This window comes from Electrophorus electricus, chromosome 5, assembly GCF_041902795.1.
Source record: "Electrophorus electricus isolate QZ-2024a chromosome 5, ASM4190279v1, whole genome shotgun sequence".
In the NCBI taxonomy this organism is placed as follows: domain Eukaryota; kingdom Metazoa; phylum Chordata; class Actinopteri; order Gymnotiformes; family Gymnotidae; genus Electrophorus; species Electrophorus electricus.
The window spans coordinates 19,722,551-19,742,165 of NC_137501.1; the positions used below are offsets into that span (position 1 = coordinate 19,722,551).

Sequence of the window (19,615 nt, forward strand, 5' to 3'; positions counted from 1 at the left end):
CTGTGTTTTTCTATGCTACAACCAGTAGCATGTCTTACCCCAAGTTCAGTGGATCAGTTTTACTGGCCTCCTGTATATTTGTTTACAATGGTCTGGGGGAAAAAAAGAGCAAAAAACGCTTCTCCCATAAAACTATACATTTTTTATTTGCATTGTACACATTGCACAAGTTATAGTTGCAGTAGCAATGCTTTACAGACGTCGAGGGAAAAAAAGCATGGCACAATTTCCTGTTATATTGGAGATTTTCACTCGTGCTATGTTCCTAAAATGATAATATTACTAAAAAGGCATTCTATTACCATGAGGTTTAAAATTAAATCATGGCCTAGACCCGACACTCAAACTCATTCATGGCAGGTATAAAGTCGCGTTGAAATATCCATGTTTCCTTGAAATGCAGTAAACGTGGGAAATAATGATCGAATATGTGCCTTAAAATTAACGTTAACCTAAATGCCACGGCTCGTCGCTTTTTTGGTGTGTGTTGCTATTGAGACAGTAACGTTGGCCTAGAAGCTAATAAAATTATCCTTACCCTTCAACCGTAGCTAGCGGTATTTTTTGCTCCTGTGAACAGACCGCTATATTCTGCTCGAAGCCGGATAAACCTGTTTTTCTTTGCTCCCTAGACAATAATCAAAAGCCAAACAGAACGAACACTGTCGTGTAACAAATAAGTTAAATCAAGTTAATAATGAGCCTAAGTTACTAAACTGGAGCGCTTGGCTAATGAGACTTCTATGCTATACTAACAATATAGTGGGGCACTCATAACATCCATGATTTTACATTTGACAATGACAGTCTACTCGTTCATAACATCCTTACTGGCAATTTAGGAGATAAACTGGAAATAAATGTTACAACAAACGCTGGAAACACATTTAAAAACGACCTCTTTTACTGCCCCGATTACCTTGACCTGCTCCACTGTTGAGACAGCACCTTCAGGAGCGACGCACAAAGGCTTTATGCCCTAAGACGTTCCTTATGACGTTTGTGATCCACAAATGGAAGGTGGCGTCATAAAAGAGACAGAGCCACTGTAACTGCGTAGCCTAAAAAGGAAACATATATAAACATATACACACGCACATACACACACACACACACACACACACACACACTATATATATATATATATATATATATATATATATATATATATATATATATATATATATATATATACATATATACATACATATATATATATATATATATATATAGAGAGAGAGAGAGAGAGAGAGAGAGTGCGTGTGTGTATGTTTATATATATATATATATATATATATATATATATATATATATATACACATACACACACGCACATACACACACTATATATAGTGCGTGTGTGTATGTATATATATATATATATATATATATATATATATATATATATATATATATATATATATATATATATATATATATATATATATATATATATAGTGCGTGTGTGTGTTTTCCAAAAAAGAAATAGTCTATTTACAGTACCATTATAAACCATATCACTGCACTTTCACTCAACCATATCTTGAACCTATGTTTTCTATTTCCACTGACAGTGTGATAGCCTACTGCTATATGCAATAACTCCGCATCTAAATTGGAAAAGGTGAGATTTAAACAGCCTTGTCATATTACCCGTATGCTTGTTCCACACAGGCGACAGATCGGCTAAAAGGTCCATTTAAAAGAGAAGTCGCATGTTAATGACGCAATAAATGCGACAACGCACCAAAACCTTGTCACATGAAGAGAGGTGAATGAGTGGATTTTTTTGTGGCTTCTTGTATATTATTGTGTGCTGAAAGTCGCAGCTGAGACATAATGCTCTTACGTTTTAGAAAGTTTTTAATATATGGAATCAGGCGACATAAATGTCGACCGTTTTCTGTATCTTCAGTCACTTCGAGTTCGAGAAAAGTAAGTTTAAAAGCTAACTAGCTACGCCAAAATTGTGGCTATTCAGCCAGCTAACCTCGCTAGCTGTCTATCTAGTGGCGTGCGCGTAAGGAAGATTCACATTTAAATATCATTATTAGATACTGAATACCTCTGCAATCTAGCGTTCACTGTATGGCGTATGTTTTTGCCTTTTAGGGTTTAGTTCTTGGTGTCTATGACAAAGATAAAGACGAGGGCAGCATACGTTTCACTGACGCGGGAGCTTCGTTTGACAAATTAGTGTCAGGCAAACTTACCCAGATGCTGTCGATGTAAGTAGTTTAACTGCTCACCTGTCCTTCAGCTGTTCCAGTATTTAGGCTAATTATAATATCTGGAGCTGCAACTAACGACTATTTCGATGCACGAATACTCTAAAGATTATTCGGATTGTTGGTTGTACAGTTGCTCAGTGGATCTTATTTAGCTATCGGCTTTTACATATAACTTGAGATTGTTTTAGGCATATGCTAGCCAACAATAAAGCCAGTAAAGATTACTATTTAATTTTAAAAATATGTGTTTATAACTTTAGTCTTGGTACAAAATATTCTAATATCACAAAATGTAAGGAAAAGCAAAGTAGCAGAAACAAAACAGTAACATTACTATTTTAAATTCCATTACTCCATTCAATAAAAACATTATATTTTGTAAAGGTATTCTGTTTTTGTTTTTTATTCTAGAATGTTGTGTAGATATTGAAATGTACATTGAAATGCATTCTAAAAATGTCCATGAATGGGAGTTATTAGAGCTGTCCAAAAGTCAAACTCAGTTGAGATCAAACAAACTTTGTATGTTATTTTGCGATTTAGAAACGTATGCATTGGGCAGCAACACATTCTCCATAACAAATTTAGGCCACTTCATCATTCAAAGAAAAAACTAATCTCAGTACAGGAGCTGAGAATGGTTTGCATTAGTTTATGTGGAAAATGACACACACGCACTAGTATTGTGGTGTTATTCCCATGGGAATACCATAAATCCCCATTCCCAGAATTTGTTTTGTCCAAATAACTGCAAATTGTTACCACTGTCCCAATTTCCACTATCCCTGTTTTCCTCTCTAAAATGTTAAATGGCATTAACAATTCACTGATCAAATGTATTTTAAAGTAGAAAATGTTACAGCTCATAATGTGAACATGGCTAATTTTAATATTATCTAGCTTTCTAACTAATTTACCAATACAAGTGTTGAACATCCAGAGAGCCAACGTGCCTCCTCTTCAGAAGCTCCAGTCTAACTGATGTGCTCCCATAAATTATGCTGGTTTGCAATTGTTGTAGTTCACAAACTTTTTGTCTGAGGTAAGATTGCAATGCTCCCATACTCTGGAGGTTTTTTGTAGAGATGATGTTACCATTGTGCTATTTTTCAGTTCACTTCAGTAAGCGTTAATGCCTTGCTGAGTTTTTTGTGGCAAAAAAATTGGCAATTAAATTTGTGGTCAATTAATTTGGTCATTAACTTTATTTGAGTATGTTTATTATTTATTGCACTCTTAATCATATCTCTTTATATACTATGCTGTAGATCAGGACCTCCACTGAAGATGGGAAAAAGCAGAGTATTCTATGGCTTACATCAGGTATGAAAGCTGAAAATGTGAAACACCTAATATTTGACAAACATGAATCCATGGACTTAATTCTAGGGGTTCAAATTCTCGGCTGTCTCGTCAATTTTCTTTCAAAAGTTGTATCTGTCAGGTTCTGGGCCTGAAAGCAGATTTGCTTCTGGACCGATTTGAATGCATTAATCGGGGGAAACAATAATTGAGGGTTGTAAATGGTTGTCTGAAATGTTGCGTGTGTGTGAGTGTATTTGAACAGTGTCATAAAACTGATACACAGTGCAAACAGTTACAGTACTAGGCCACATCCTAAGAAAGTGCAGGGCTGCCATTACCTTGCTCTAGTGATTATACTTATAAAGCCATGCATGAGTAGCTCATAAATTAATTACACAGAAGAAGGAGAATAAAAAGAAATGAGTGAAAGTATCTTTCATATATTTTCATCCTCTTGTCCTTTTAATTATTTTATTCCAGGACTTCCCTAGTGTAGCAGTTGTGGGCCTCGGTAAGAAAGGAGTTGGTGTGTGTGGGAAGGAAAATTGGGACATCTGCAGAGAGAACATCCGAGCAGCTGTGTCGGGTAAGTGGGATGGGTGGGCGGGCACGTGTGTGTGTGTGTGTGTGTGTGTGTGTGTGTGTGTGTGTGTGTGTGAGAGAGAATTGTATACCATTTCTGTGTAAAGTGTGGTCTAAACATCTGCATAGCAACGTGTGGTGAAGTCTTTTATGCCGTCCAGTTGTGTATTCAAATACCCATGTCAGCTTTTTAAAAAGCCACAAAGCTTCAACGCATTTGATCCAGGCATATTAGGCTAGAATTGGAACTAATAATACAGTATTTAAAGTGAAGAACTGCTTACTCCTGAGTTTAAAGCTTTTGTTTGGAGATCTATACATTACAAAGCAACTCTCACTTTAAAGACTTTTTTTTTACTTGTGTGTGGCAGTGGGCTGCAAGCAGCTTCAGGATTTAGAGATACCTCATGTAGAGGTTGACTCATGTGGTGACAGCCAGTCAGCAGCAGAGGGCGCTGTGCTCAGCTTGTTTGAGTATGATGAGTTCAAGGGAAAGAAAAAGATCCATGTCACCCCACAACTACATGGCAGGTACTGGGAATCATATACATTATATACAGTAATACATATACATAATTTATATAATTGCCTGTCTAGTTCAATAATTAATTTTGGTTCAGCTCGAGCATGTATAAATGACACCTCAGCTCACATACAGGGACAGTCTCTTTATCTATATTAAACATAGCCTTATTCATGTGTAATTCACAGAAGTGTGTATTTTTACATTAACTTTACAGCATTTAGCAGACACTCTTGTCTTGAGCAACTTGTGAAAGTGTGTTGACTCCACAGTGCTGATCCTGGAGCTTGGGAAAAGGGTGTCCTGTATGGGGATGGGCAGAACCTAGCAAGAAGTCTCATGGAGGCCCCAGCCAACCATGTTACACCGAAGCTCTTTGCTGACACCATAGAGCAGAAACTTTCACCCTTCTCAGATAGAGTGATGATACATAAAAGGTAAATTTATGACTTGAAATATCAAAAAAGCAGACATGTGTGAGATTGTTTTAACTCTGGCTCAGAAACCAAATAATTTCCTGCATCATTGTAATTACTGGTAGTTAATTATTTACTGAACTATTTAACTTGCATTCTTTGAGGTCGGGATCTTATTGATTTTACAGCCTTAGATGTGAGGCAGGTGATATAGCAAAGTGGCCAGCCTGCTATATTAATTCTCCAGTAAATTATTTGTGATGACTAAATGCAACCAAATAAGAGACAAAGTTGAGTCCTACTGTATTACAGCATAGGTTAAAATGATATGGTTGTTAGGACTATGCACAACAAAAGTTATTCACAAAACCTGTCAATTTTTAAACCTGTGCTTTAAAAACATTTGTTTAATCTGTCTTTCCAATTCTCAGACCTAAGTCATGGATAGAGAGTGAGCAGATGGGGGCCTTTCTCAGTGTTTCCAAAGGTTCAGAAGAGCCCCCTATCTTCCTGGAGGTGCATTACACTGGAGCCCCAGATTCCAGCAAAGGGCCTCTGGTGCTGGTAGGCAAAGGAATCACTTTTGACAGGTAACTCGTTTCAGACACTGTTCAGACAAACACAGACTGCATTAAATATTGTTGGCTTCAAGAAATTGGAAAAACATTTTAAAATGTCATCAGTTTCCACTAGTGTTAAATATTTGGCCACATTTTATTTGCTTACTCTTATTTACAAATTGGTGTGTTTTCCAATTCTGTTTTCTTCAGTGGTGGAATTTCACTGAAATCCTCTTCGGGTATGGATGCCATGAGGGCAGATATGGGTGGAGCTGCCTCTGTGTGTTCCACCATCGTCACTGCAGCTGCTCTAAAACTGCCAGTCAATATCATAGGTCTGCCCACCTCCACTGGTCATTATTTTAAATAAATAAATTTGCTTAATTTTTTTTCTTCACTACTGCATGGTCATTTTTGTTGTCCTTTCATTTATTCCTTATATTTTTTACAGTATGAGCTTAGTGGTTAAATTATCTATAAGCGTACACAGCACTCACATTGCCGCTTTCTTCACTTTGGAGCTCAGGTCTGACACCCCTCTGCGAGAATATGCCTAGCGGCAAAGCTACCAAACCAGGAGACGTGGTGCATGCCAAGAATGGCAAAACCATCCAGGTACTCTCGGGATGTGTGCCGGCTGCAGACACTCAAACATGCACACTGTGTGGAGTTCGGTTTTGCAGAGAGGCACTGCTGCGATGGCATGCATAACCTTGCTTTGCTTTTTCCTCTGACAGGTTGACAACACAGATGCTGAGGGACGCCTGATTTTGGCTGATGCCCTGTGCTATGCACACAGCTTCAACCCCAGGGCTCTGGTCAATGCTGCTACACTCACAGGTATTTACACACTCAGGCATTTTCACTTATCTCCTGTAGCCAAACACACACGTGCACACATGTATATGTATTCTCATTTACAGGTGTAGTTAATACAGCTGTGTTTCCTGCACAAAGATGGGTCAGGTAGGCACATATCTGTATGTAGCCATAATCTTTCTCTTGTCTGCCAGGTGCTATGAATGTAGCCTTGGGCTCTGCAGCTTCAGGGGTTTTTACTAATTCAGACTGGCTTTGGGATCAGCTATATAAGGTAAGCAAATGACAATCCAATGCGTATGTTAATGTGCATAAATAGAAGGGGAAAAAAGTATGATTATAGATGACAATATAGTCTATAACGTTTATTTAACACATTGCAAAGTTAACTAATATAGCCATGGCTGCGTTTGCATATTTAGGTTGCATGATTGAAAGTATAATAAACACAACAAACCACTGAACGTAATGTACATATAAATTTCTGTGCATGCGAGGACCTTCATTTAGTGTTAAAGTTGCCCCAACGATGAAACACATCTGGAAATCCTGTTGGCATGTTAGCTTTGTGTTTGACTTGCTTGTTATTTTACAATTTATTAAAAAACACAAAGCAGCCTCCACCAAATGTGTTCTTTTTGTATCTTATTTGAAGGCCAATAAGAACTTAAAATATAAAGCAAGCAGCATACAAGAGCAAAAATAAAATATGAAATACAAAAGTAAAAGAAGTGAAATACGAAATAAAGTGAAAAGTGCAAAAGAATAAAGAGCGAGTAACTTTTGTCTAAGAATATGAATTGCTCGAAGCATTTCACCAAACTTTGAACCAACAGTATGACAGTTTACAGTATAAAATTTGATTTTTCATCCAAACATTAGCTCCCACCAGGTTTTTGTTACTCAGCAAGTACATATGTGCAGAAAAAAAGGAGAAGGTTCCGATTGTGACAGCAGCTGTCGGATTCAGACGTTTTGCATGGCCAACATTCCTCCTTTTAATGGATTATTACAAGAGTGCTCTATATCTTTCCATCAGATTGAAATTGAAATTGTTTGGCTGGGCTCAAATGAATTACTTTATTCCTTTTTTTTTTTTTTTTTATGTAAAGGTTTCAGTCAGGTTACTCTGGTTTATTTTGAATGTGTGTATGCACGCGTGTCTGCACGTGTGTGTCTGTGCATGTAGGCGAGTGTCATTACAGGTGACAGGGTGTGGAGGATGCCACTGTTTCAGCACTACACCAGACAAGTCACAGAAAGTGCGCTGGCGGACTTGAACAACATTGGCAAATACAGCGGGTACATGTGCACACAGTACTTACCACTGAGTACCACCACTGATGGTTAATGAGCAAAATTCTGTAGGTTCCTTCCTGCAATATTAACAGTACTCCTGAAGCGGACCACATATGCCATACCGCCTCTTAGCCTCCTTCTGAATAAACAGCAATTCAATGGCAAAAAATACAAGCATTTACACTTGTAAATGCTTGCCTGTCATCCAAACTGTAGCCAAATGCATGAAAATTGCATGAAAACCATGCATATGTTAATTTGATATGTTTGTCAGAAATTGCTTTATTTTGTAAGTAAAGCACTCCACATACTTGCAATGGGGTACGTTAGCAAGATGTCAGTTTAGTACATGTGGCTATGCACTGTCGTGTAATAACTTTCCAATTTTAATATGATTATTTATTTTAACATCAGCCCTATGAAGTCTTCAGGTCTGCTCTTACAAGCACAAAGTACTGTTGTCCCTCCATGGAAAGTTCAGATGTAGTTATTACCATGCATGTATTTGCATAAGACTACCATAAGGTGTTTATTCTCCAAACAGCTCGGCTGGAGCCTGTACAGCTGCTGCATTCCTGCAAGAGTTTGTGACAGCCAGTCATTGGGCTCATCTTGATATCGCTGGAGTGATGACCAATAAGGATGAGGTTCCGTACCTACGGAAAGGAATGTCTGGCAGACCCACTCGGACGCTTGTCGAGTTTGCTGCTGGCTTAGCCTCTGAGCCTTAGGATGACCTCCTCGTGACCTTTGACTCCTCGGATATGAGACTACAAGAGAATGAAACTGCTTGCAGTAGGAGTAATGGTTTAGAATGACAGCCAGCAAACACAAGCAAATGTCTTTGTTTTCTGGGGTTGTGTGGATATGCAGTCTTTTTTAGATCTGCATTTACCAGCTTGGTAAGATCTTAAAACACAACAGATCTAGTGGTGTTTTGGGGAAGCACTGTTTCAGTTCAGCTTTCAGCAGTTAATGGCTGCTCGATGAACAGGAGGCCACTGGAATACAAGAGGTGCAGCTGGTGACAGTTATCCTCAAACTTTTTTCCAAAATATTTTAAATATTTCAAAATATTAAAATATCCAAAATATTTCAAGCAGAAATATATCAGGTATAAAAAAAAATATTCACAAGTTTTTGACAAATGTTCAGTGGAACTTGCCTGTGTGTTCCTCTAATAAAAAATTAGGATCACAAAGTTGGGATTCTTATTTTGGTATCCCTACTTTGAACATTTGTGTTCAACACACAAAACGTTGTTAATCATGTTGACTGTTAACCTCCAGGTTTATTTTATATTGTACTGATTACAGCTTCTCCAGCTCAGATGCTTACCTGTGAGTCAGTCCTCTTAATAAAGAATTTTAAATAAAAGTAAATTTAATTCAGTTATTTTTTGTTTTGTTTTTTTAAATGGCAAAGAATTTCTCAGTGCATGAAAGCAAATTGGTAAAATAACACTTCTCATTTCATGAAACATGATACTTAATTGATCTTCAGACTGTTGGATATTGTATATTAGTAAACATTCAAAATAAATATTTATGTTGTCATAATGTGGCATCTAAATCATTTTCTCTGTTAGTTTGCATTTAAACTTGATATGGCAGGGACACACCTGCTTTGTTGAAAAGAGGTGTAAAACTTCACTTGAAAATAACTAATAGTAATATGGTTAATTTATCTGAAATACAGTTAGGAAAATGGTATCGTAAACAGTTCTTTATTACATTACATAGACTATCATAAAATCCCTTGTACACAGCTGACTGAGATTTCAGTGGGAAAATCATTTTATAATATGTTTGTACTCTGTGTTCTTTTTTTGGGACAAGAACATTCTGACCCCTGATATTTTATAGATCCTGCCAAGTATATGCTGACAAAAATAAAGCATGATGGGGTAATTTTCAGATGTAATAAAAATATAATTTAAAAAAGATTTAATATATATGAAAGAGCCAAAAATGGCTTAGACCCCAGAGAGTTAATAATAATATTTTAAAAATTATGAATGAGGGCTTTTTTCATAAAAGGAAAAAGAATGTTAGTCTTGTTAGTGTTATTATTGTAGTTGTGATTACGTCAACATTAAAGGGATTGTAATCAAGGAAAAAATATTTTACTCAGTAGAACTCTTCGGGTGCCCATTACAAAGGTACACGTAGTGAATAACACTATTATATACCGTTGAGTTGCCGATAAAGTATACATCTGCATATTATTGAGATCTCCAGGAGCACCTGAAGCAGTTATTTCTATCGGTTATATTTACATTTAACTGATGCGTTTATCCAAAGCAACTTACAATTATGACTGAGTACAACTTAAGCAATTTGGGGTTAGGGTCTTGATCAGGGGCCCAACAGTGGCAACATGAACCAGCAACCTTCCAATCACAAGTCACCTTAACCACTGCCCCAAGTTTTCCAGTTATATTTTTACAGTTGAAGCAGAGCTATAGGATCTCTGAGCACTTGCCTTTTGTTGCCTATCTCAGAATTATTATTTTTTTTTTAAACATTTGAAAGTTAAATTGCCTTATACTGAGGCAGCAAAAAATTCATTCATTACTTTTGAGGACTTTGGCCTTTAGCCACCAGTGCAAGAACAATGCTGAGTCTGTGACTGCACTAGTGCTATCAGTTGCACACATGTATATATAAGGAATACTTTTTGCATGTTGCAAACCTCTCACTGTGGTGGCAGGTGCAGTGTGTGTGTGTGATGTGTGTGCATGTGCATGTTGTGTGTTTAGAGACATTGGCCTGGCGGCTCATAAGCCTATGGGGAATTTGTGCAATAAACTTAATCTGTAGCAAAGCAGAATAGTGTTGGAGATGGAAGTGATTGTTCTAATGGTACACGGTTTTAAAAACCCTCCCAGCAGGAAGACACATGCATGCTTCCTGTTAACCATGAAATTTATTCCCATTCTCCTACACCTGCATGTTGGCATTAAATGCATGCACATAATGCACATATGCCAAATGCTGTAAATGTAAAATGTAAATCAAGGTTAAAAGATAATTTTCATTGCTAATAAGTACTCTTGTCATTTACAAAATATGAACAGCTAGTGGAGAGTAGAAAGTTGCCCTTAACTATATTTTTGCAAAATATGTAATGAAAAATCAATTTCCTCATTTAATTGAAGACTATCTTCAAGAAAGAATTGTGCCAAATCTGGCAAGTCAAGGTTAAGAAGTCGTTTAGAAGTTTAGGATTTGTAGTGGGCTTGTTTTGTGAGTTTGGTGTGCTGGTCTGTGGGCATAATCTTGTAGATTAGGATTAACCAAAAATTCAATCATCTGGGACTTGCTCAAACTCTTCATATCTTCAAATATCTTCAAGGATGCCTTTCTTTCACTCATCAGGAAGTGATTTCTTCTGGGCCAGCGTGTGTGTCTGTATCAGTAGAAAGCTCTCATGGTAACACTCCTATTGTTCAGAAGGACAAGGCCATAGAGATAAATATATTTTTGCTACTCTGTTTTCTGTTTTAGAGGAGTTTTATTGTCAGTGACATCTGATAAATGCTCCAGTTTGAGTGTGTGATTGTGTATGTGTTATTATATGTATGTTTCAAACTGTCAAATACTTGTGTGCACATTTGTCTGATGGTATGATGACAGGGTGTGTGTTTATATGTGTGTACCTTTGTGATTGTCTTGAAACAGATTAACATTCTAACACTCAAAGCTGCTCCTTAAGGGAGAACTAAACTTCTTATCCCCCATCCCCCTGGACTGCTTGGTTTTTCTTCATATCTCCTCTCTCTCTCTCTCTCTCTCTCTCTCTCTCTCTCTCTCTCTCTCTCTCTCTCTGTGTCTCTCACAACCTTTGCTTGCCTTGGTCTGTCCATCAGTTCTTGTACCATTCTTTCTTTTTTGCTGAGTCACTATTGTTCTAAGTATGCCTTGGTAATTAGAGATGTTAAAGGCATGTCATTTTCCTCCAGCCTGGTCTATTCACGTAGAAAGAATACGCCCTTTGGCCTTTGGAAGCAGTTTTAAGAATTGAAGAAGCGTTTCCGATTTCTGCCTCCCTCTATCCTTTTTATCCAGTCTCATTCTTTCTCTCCCCTAGACTTTCTTCCCCTTTCTTTATCACCGTCTCTCTCCATATTTCACAAAGACACACACACACACACACACACACACGCACACACACACACGCACACACACACACGCACACACACACACACACACACACACACACACACACATACGCATACATTCTCTTTGTCTCTCTCTCTCTGCATTGTCAATCCATGTGAGATAAGTATTAGGGTGTGTTGAAGGCATTGTGGTAGTTTGAAAGGCTTTTCCTGTGTGTTCCATTCGTCCTATTCTTTGTTTATCATGGCTTTGCACTCCATTTATATGATCTACTTATCAAAATGGTGCAACAATTTTCCTAATTTACATGTAAGTACATAGGCAACATAGGTTTCCCAGCTCCCCTTTGTAATACGAATGACCTTCCTCAGCACCTGCAGTGTTACAGGTGGAAAGAAGACATAGGAATTAAGATGTGCAAGACAGGAAATGTGTATTCATTGACAGTGTCCCCTCTCAGTTCATGGTAAGAAATATTATACTAGCATGGTGGTTTCATTCTTTTGGTATAAATCATTAGTGCAAAAACTGAGGTGACATTGTAATTTGTCAGGGTTTTTTTCCATGAAAGCGATGGGGAAACTAGTGTGTTGTGACTAGTGTCCTGCTTCATTTTGTTCCACAGTGTGCCTTCTGAAAATCAGGGTGAACTGGGTGAAACTGTTAGTCCGAGGTTGGATCCAAGTTGGATCCACACTTCCTGTGTGTGTGTGTAAAATGATCTTATTATTAGTATGTAAGGCATGTTTGTGCTTTTGACATTTCAGTGTCTTAAGGGGAGTGTTTATATTGCTTTTTTCTATGGTCACCTATCAGTGTGTGTGTGCATGTCACATTGTGACATTTAAAAAAGTGGTAATTGGGGAAGGAACAATAAAATTGTTACCTCAGATGTTTAAAGGTGTGTGTGTGTGTGTGTGTGTGTGTGTGTGTGTGTGTGTGTGTGTGTGTGTGTGTGTGTGTGTGTGTGTGTGTGTGTGTGTGTGTGTGTGTGTGTGTGTGTGGAATGCTGCTCTGGCTATGTTCCAGGTTGAGTGAGGATAGTGTTTCCAATCTGAGTACCTGGAACCATTCTAGTTTGGTGAGTTTCTGAACCACACACACAAACAAAAGGAACAGGTTGCACAGACCAGACCAGCCAAAGTGACATGAAACTAAACATTTCCCAGTAATGTCGACTACTTCACTGTTGGTATTTTTCCTTATTCTATTTTGACCTGGTCTTCATCGATTCATATTCTCTTTAGCACATTCAATTTAAACTCAGATGTTTGAAAGCTTCTTGGATCTGAAGCCACGCGCTTCCTCATGCTAGGCCAGTGTTCCGTCGTCTTCATTTTTCCTCCTGATCAGAAGAGAGGAATGTTCAGCTTATGTCAGTGAGAGGCAGGTACTGACTCTAGAGCTAATTACTCCCACCCCCTCCCTCTCTCTCTCTCTCTCTCTCTCACTCTCTCTCTGTCTTTCTCTGCCTTCGTCTGGTCTCTCTTGTTCTCTCTCCCTCCATACTTGCAGAGGGGAGAAGCGAGAGAACGTGCGCCAGCCCAGACGGGGAAGCGAAAGAGTCAGAAGACAGAAACCAAAAGGAGAGAAAAAAACAGAAGAGAAACTTTATTTACTTTTTTTCCCTGTCACTCCTCCCATTCGCCTCTCCTGTCCTCAGAGCATTGCAGGGCAGTCAGGACCTGAGCGAAGGCGAGTGAGAGGGATGAGCGTGACTGGATTACTGCGCTGCTGAGGGGAACAGAGATACCGACGACGCTGACAGTTCCTGAGCGCTGCAGGTGGGAGTGCCAGCCACTTTCCCTCAGAGCCAGTCAGCCCTGCTGACACTGGCTGCCTCTCTCCAACCCCCAGCTACCCTCTCCTTTCCATCTGGTTGTTGCTCTTTTTCTCTCTTGTTTTCTTCTGAGGTTTTGCAGATGGTGCTGGGGTCCAGTTGACTCCTATGACCTTATTTATTATCATAGAGAGAGGTCACTTTGAAACGCTCTCTCTCTCTTTCTGTCTCTCTTTCTCTCTCTCTCTCTCTCTCTCTCTCTCTCTTTCTCTTTCTCTGTATTTTACTCTCACTGCTTGTTTCTAACTTTTTGTCTCCCTAACTGTCTCTCTCAGCTTCAGTTTTAGGACATAAGTATGTCCATGTTGTGAAAACTTGGTTGAAAGTTGCTGTGTGTGTGTGTGGTGTAACTCAGAGGGTGTGTTGTAATTTAGTGTGTGTCAAAGAGTCAGGTTTCTGACATTAATACAGAGAGAAAGAGACAGACAGAGAGAAAGAGGGAGAGGTGGAAGGACTGACACATGAGGTGAACAAATGCAGGTTTTTAGGCATCACGGGTTTCTGTCTATCAGTGTGAGATTGCTGCGAGTTGAATTTGAGTTGAAGTTTGAGGATTTGGTCAGCCAGTGATTTTGTATCCATCTAAAGGTTCTTGCAAAACCTGCATTGCTCAAGAAGACATCTTATGACACATTGTAGTCACATGAAGCAAATAATGTATGGAAGGAATGTGCTGATATGCTGTTGTGAAATGGCAAAGTGTGTCAATTTCAATCCTGCTGTGTGTGAGAGAAAGAGAGAGAATGAATGTTTGAGTAAGTTCTTGACGTTGGATAGGGGTCAGAGGTTAGGGTTAGAGAGAGACAGCATCCAGCTGCTTGGCATTGTGGGGGTTATAGTTTTAGATAACTTCAACATGAAGGCTAAAGTGGGAGAAGGAAATGTGTCCTGGCTTGTTATATTTGTAGGGTGTGTGTGTAATCAGGTGACTGAATGGATCAATGTTTTTACTGTAAATACTGCTTCGTTAAAGTGTGTGTCTGTGTTTGTTTGGTAACATCTACAGGGAACAGGTTGTGTGTGTGTGTGTGTGTGTGTGTGTGTGTGTGTGTGTGTGTGTGTGAGAGAGAGTACATGTGCGTGTGTGCATGGCATGCGATCTGATCAGAACCAGTTCTTTCTGTCTCCATTTTGATGTCTATCTGTTCTTAGAACCCTCTCTTTGACTCTCATTTGCTATACTTATGAAGGGGACCAAATGTATTGTCAGTTATTTCTAAAGTTCTTTTTCTGATGCTCATACATTTTTTTATTTAAAAAAAACACCATTTGGTTAAAAACAAAACTCCATTACCTCTGGTTATGGTCAGGGATATTTTGCTACCAGTATCCCTGGAACCTAGTAGGACCTGAATAGGTATAGCATTAGAGAATGTATGTAGTGCACAGACATTTGTGAAAATTGTGATTCAAAACTGTCTCTGCTTCGCACCTTCCAGCACCTGAATCTGATCTGTACCTCCTTATAGGCACACAGGGGCGGTTTTAAACACAGTTGTCATTCTATATCTTTCATTGACTGAGTAGTTCTGTTTCCTCCTTTTGCAATGTACACACACACACACACACACATAAAGGCACACATCCTTATAATTTAGCCACCTCCAAAGCTTCACTGTGACCTTCTTTAACTTGAGTTAGACACAATAGAAAAAGAGGGAGAGAGTGACTGAGGTCACCTCTCCACCTCTGTTCTTTAAGTCATATGACTGCTCATGTGACCTCCCCAGCATGACATTAACCCTGAGAGACATCTGGACAGCAGTGTACAAGTGTAAGTGCATGTGTGCGAATGTGTATGTTCCTATTTGTGTGGGGGACGGCCAAAAAGAGAAACAGGATCTCTTCTTTTTCCCTTCTCCTTTTCTTCCTATCTTATACATATACACACAAACACACAAAAACACAGACACAGATACATGCACACACTAAATACTTGCACTCCCATTCCACAATGAATGCATTCTTCCTCCATCTAGATAGATAGGACTGAAAAGGTGTGTGTGTGTGTGTGTGTGTGTGTGTGTGTGTGTGTGTGTGTGTGTGTGTGTGTGTGTGTGTGTGTGTGTGTGTGTGTGAGAGAGAGAGAGAGTGGGGTTCTCCTCTGTTTGATTGGTGCTGACTTATTAGTGGGAGGACTCACATCAGATGAAGCTTCAGTTTGGGGTATCCCCCTGTGTGACACCACCCCCACAGGCACATGCAGTGGGACAGGTTCTTGCTCAACCCCTGCGTCCCCCATTCTCTCCGTCTCTCTCTGTCTGTCTTTCACTCTTGCTAATGCTTTTATACACATGCTTCACTTTTCACTCTCATGGTGATCCTCTCTTTTTCTTTATTTTTGATAAGCTTGGTACATTGCTTTTGAATAAGATTTTAATAATCACCAATCCCATTATGGTGTATACATACACATCCAATCCAGAGACGTGTGTAAATATACACTTTTAAAACATGGCATATTCCTGAAACTACACATACAATATCTTTTTTTGCATACATACATATTACAGTAGCACTCAAGACCGCTATTAGGTGAGGAATAACATCGTAAGACTATGGTGACATGCTTATCCATTAAATAAATGTTATACTTATCCATGAAATTTCCACCTAATAAGTCATTAGTTGTAGTGGTAACAAGAAGTCATTGATAAAGTGGTATGATATTTGTAACATGCTAAAATTATCCATAAATTAAACATTAATTTCTTAGTTGTTACTAAATGACAACTAAAAAAACCTTAAAATCTAAAGATTCTTTCCATCCGGTTTCACTGGTATTAACTATCATAACAGATAATAGCTTTAGAGTTCTTTCAGTTGATATGGGTAAATACATTGAAATACAACTAAATGTGTATTAGAATCATTCAGTTTTTGTTTTTTTTTCTGTTACATTTACTAATAATAGGTGTTTCCGCAGACAAGGATTGTTACACAGGAGTAGACAAGGCATACAGATTGAGGTTACATTTAAATCAGGTGTTAGAAATGCTATATAGTATGTTCCCTTTGTTTTACTGGGTTAAAAACTATGCAATATACTCAATAGCCATATCTTAAGTGCAGTTACCCACATAATTTCTACCATAGCATTACCTATTTATTAGCGATCTGTAAAATGATATCCACTTTTACAGGAATACAAAATACTCCTACATCTATACACTCCCCATAAATCTGAATTTCCTGCAGTAAGTGTGTGCCTGCACTCTTCTTCTGGGTTATTCTCTTTATAAAGCCTAAATGTCTACAGTTGTTACACAAGAAAAAGGAAAAACATCAAAAGTCAGAAAAATCTGTAGAGGGACACCTTGCAAGTCCACAGAACAGAAATTTATAGATCGCTAGGTCTTTGTAACAAACTATGTAATTTTCACAGAAAAGTGAAAAAAATTATGCTACTAATACAGGATGTCGTGTGTGAGAAGATTGAGGAAATGTCAGAGGGAACAGAATGAGCTGGTTTTATTGTAACAGTTTAAAACAAACTGTTCTTTTGCTGCACTGATCAAACGTGCTCAAAAAAACCACACAACCTTCCTAACAACCAGCTGGGTAACATTGCTAATGAAAGATGGTTAATCTTTTTATTTCACCGTGAAAGAACCTTCTCAAACAGAATTGGCATGTAAAGCACCTGCACATAATGAACGCTGGAGGTCACTTCAGGGTTTAAATATTGTTGGTACGTATGTGCATGCTCACCTTGCAACCCAAACTCTCTGAAATCCTGCGCAAGCAATGTGTTGTGATACTGAGCATGGGTGTGTACGCACACACGCACACAACCACACACCATCAGATGACCTTGAGTCAAGAGCTTATGCTGCATTGCCAGACATTTTTCCTGCTTCTACTTGACTAAGTGACACTAACAGCAGCAGCAAAGGGTGTGTGTATGTGCATGTGTGTGTGTGTGAGTTCAAAAAGTGTATTTATGGCAGACAGTTTGTGCTAAACCAGATTTTCCAGTTTTGTTTCTTTGCAAGCACTATGTGTTATGCAATGTCTGGAAGGCCATAAGTGCAAGGTGCCTGCACACACACATATGCACTTCCTATTTCCTATTCCAAATTAAGCACTTAGCTAAATGTAAGTGTTAAGAGTACTCCTTTGCTGTTCATACACATCCATACACTACCCATTCACAAATATACACGAAACTCTTAAGCCTGGCTTCCAAGCCCCAAATTAGTTCTAAACCTAGATTAAAAACTACTATCAATGGTGAATCACCTCTGATATTACAACTGGTCAAAGACTAAGATCAATCTATGTCCAGAAAAGTGCCATTAGAGTCTTATTAAGGTTGCAGAATGTCCCATTACTGTTCACTTCACACATATGCACACAGTCTCTTCTTGATAATGTGGACCGGGTGTCATTCTTTGTTTAAAGTACAATTTGGCCAGATAAAATAGTTCCTAGATTACTAGTATTTGTCAAGTATTGTCTGCTTTGAATCTATACAGTATTTTCTAGTCATACAGTATTGAGGATAATGGTACTGTTTTAAAAAGAAGACTTCGCTATTTGTCAAGGCTTGTTTACACTTTAATCAAGCTAACCTTGCTTTATGGATTACCCATAATACTCCTGGGTAGGGGTTTATGACGTTCCCATAGCAATTTGAAGATTAACACCGCCTCCAAGACAGGCTTTTTCCCTTTCTTCATCTCAAGGTTCAGTTCGATAGGCTCATGTGCTGATGTTCCTGATTTGCTTCTAAGTAGCTTCCCTTCTGTGTGCGTGGGGGGCAGGGGGCTTATTTGTTCTGTCCAGTTATTTGTGTGATCAGTCAGTGACCTGGAACAGGAACTCAATTTGACCCCTGAATATACTATCATTTCCTGTTAGCATGTCCTCTCGCTTTTTTTTCCTGTCCTTCCTCCAACTTTTTTTGCTCGCTCTCTATTTCTCAATCATGCACGTGCAACACCACTCACACAGCATAAGTTATCCTTTAGTTAGAGAGTTGAATGTGTAACAGAGAGTGACCATCACATGACTCTTCTGTGACTCCAGAAATTCAGCCGCTTGCCCCTCCCCCAAAACCCGCAAATGCTCAGTATCCATGTTCACCAGGGACTGTAACTCTCAGTCACCACTTGGCACTATCCAAGGGCTTCACTGTTAGCTGATGACAAATCAAAACCTAGGAAGCACTGAACTCTGCCATGCTCTGATGCTCTGGCCAACCAGGACAAGAGTCTGATATGTCTGCTCTGTTCTCTTTCTGCTAAATCTGAAACATGCTCTGTTCTTCAGCACGCAATACCCAAAGCTCTTAACACAGCATTTTACACTGAGCACTGCTTTGCTAAAGAACACTATGCTGTGCATAGCCTTGGAAAACCACATGTCCATGAAGGCACAGTTACATACTCTTTGTGCTAGAACTATAGGGGACTAAGCAAAATGTAGTGATGCCAATAGAGTACCATATTTCGGTATTTCAGCTTCAGTTCAAATAATTGAAAAACATTTTATTTGCTCTATGTGTTTATCTTTACCATAGATTTCGCAAATCAAGTAAAATTCTCTAAGATGATATGAAGAAAAAAATAAAGCCCAAACTTAGATCATTGCTGTATGTTTATAATGACTATGGCTCACTGAGAATGTAAAACCAATTAAAAAAAGCAGATATGTGGGGCACACCTAGACGTCCACAGCATTGTTAGCATTGTTCTAGTGGTTAGATACTGGTGGTAGGCCATGATCTGTTTCTCAGTGTCTTACCAAGCTCTTCATGAGTTTAGTCAGGTGTGTGAAAACGAGAGAAGGGGTTCTCAGCACCAGCTCAGAGACCTTCTGCCCTGCACAATTTAATACCCTTTCTGCTGCCTTCCTCAGGTGGGTTGTTGGCTGATTGTCAAGCCTTGTGTGAATCGGATCAGGTGTTTAGGA

At 38.7% G+C, this 19,615-nt stretch overlaps 2 protein-coding genes across 6 annotated transcripts in view; both read left to right on the top strand.

The window, feature by feature from the left end:
* The first annotated feature begins 1,742 nt into the window (after positions 1–1,742).
* On the top strand, positions 1,743–9,126 carry lap3 (leucine aminopeptidase 3). 3 transcript variants are annotated; one of them, XM_027032154.3, is made up of 13 exons: positions 1,743–1,935; positions 2,113–2,228; positions 3,500–3,554; positions 4,017–4,122; positions 4,490–4,649; positions 4,914–5,078; positions 5,489–5,647; positions 5,828–5,952; positions 6,144–6,232; positions 6,355–6,457; positions 6,631–6,710; positions 7,626–7,738; positions 8,280–9,126. In XM_027032154.3, exons 1-13 carry the CDS (start codon positions 1,840–1,842, stop codon positions 8,464–8,466), a joined length of 1,554 nt encoding a protein of 517 aa, XP_026887955.2. In that variant the 5' UTR covers positions 1,743–1,839; the 3' UTR covers positions 8,467–9,126. The 3 variants fall into 3 exon arrangements, with proteins under 3 accessions (XP_026887955.2, XP_026887956.2, XP_081570462.1); XM_027032155.3 differs by lacking the exon at positions 2,113–2,228; XM_081714336.1 differs by lacking the exons at positions 1,743–1,935; positions 2,113–2,228 and adding an exon at positions 2,240–3,273.
* A 4,206-nt stretch (positions 9,127–13,332) lies between these two features.
* The window catches only part of rbm47 (RNA binding motif protein 47), a 24,816-nt gene continuing 18,533 nt past the window's right edge, over positions 13,333–19,615 (top strand). For all 3 annotated transcript variants that reach the window (XM_027032163.3, XM_027032167.3, XM_027032171.3), the window contains exon 1: positions 13,333–13,643. The gene's annotated coding sequence lies outside the window, so the exon portion shown is untranslated. The remainder of the gene's footprint in view (positions 13,644–19,615) is intronic.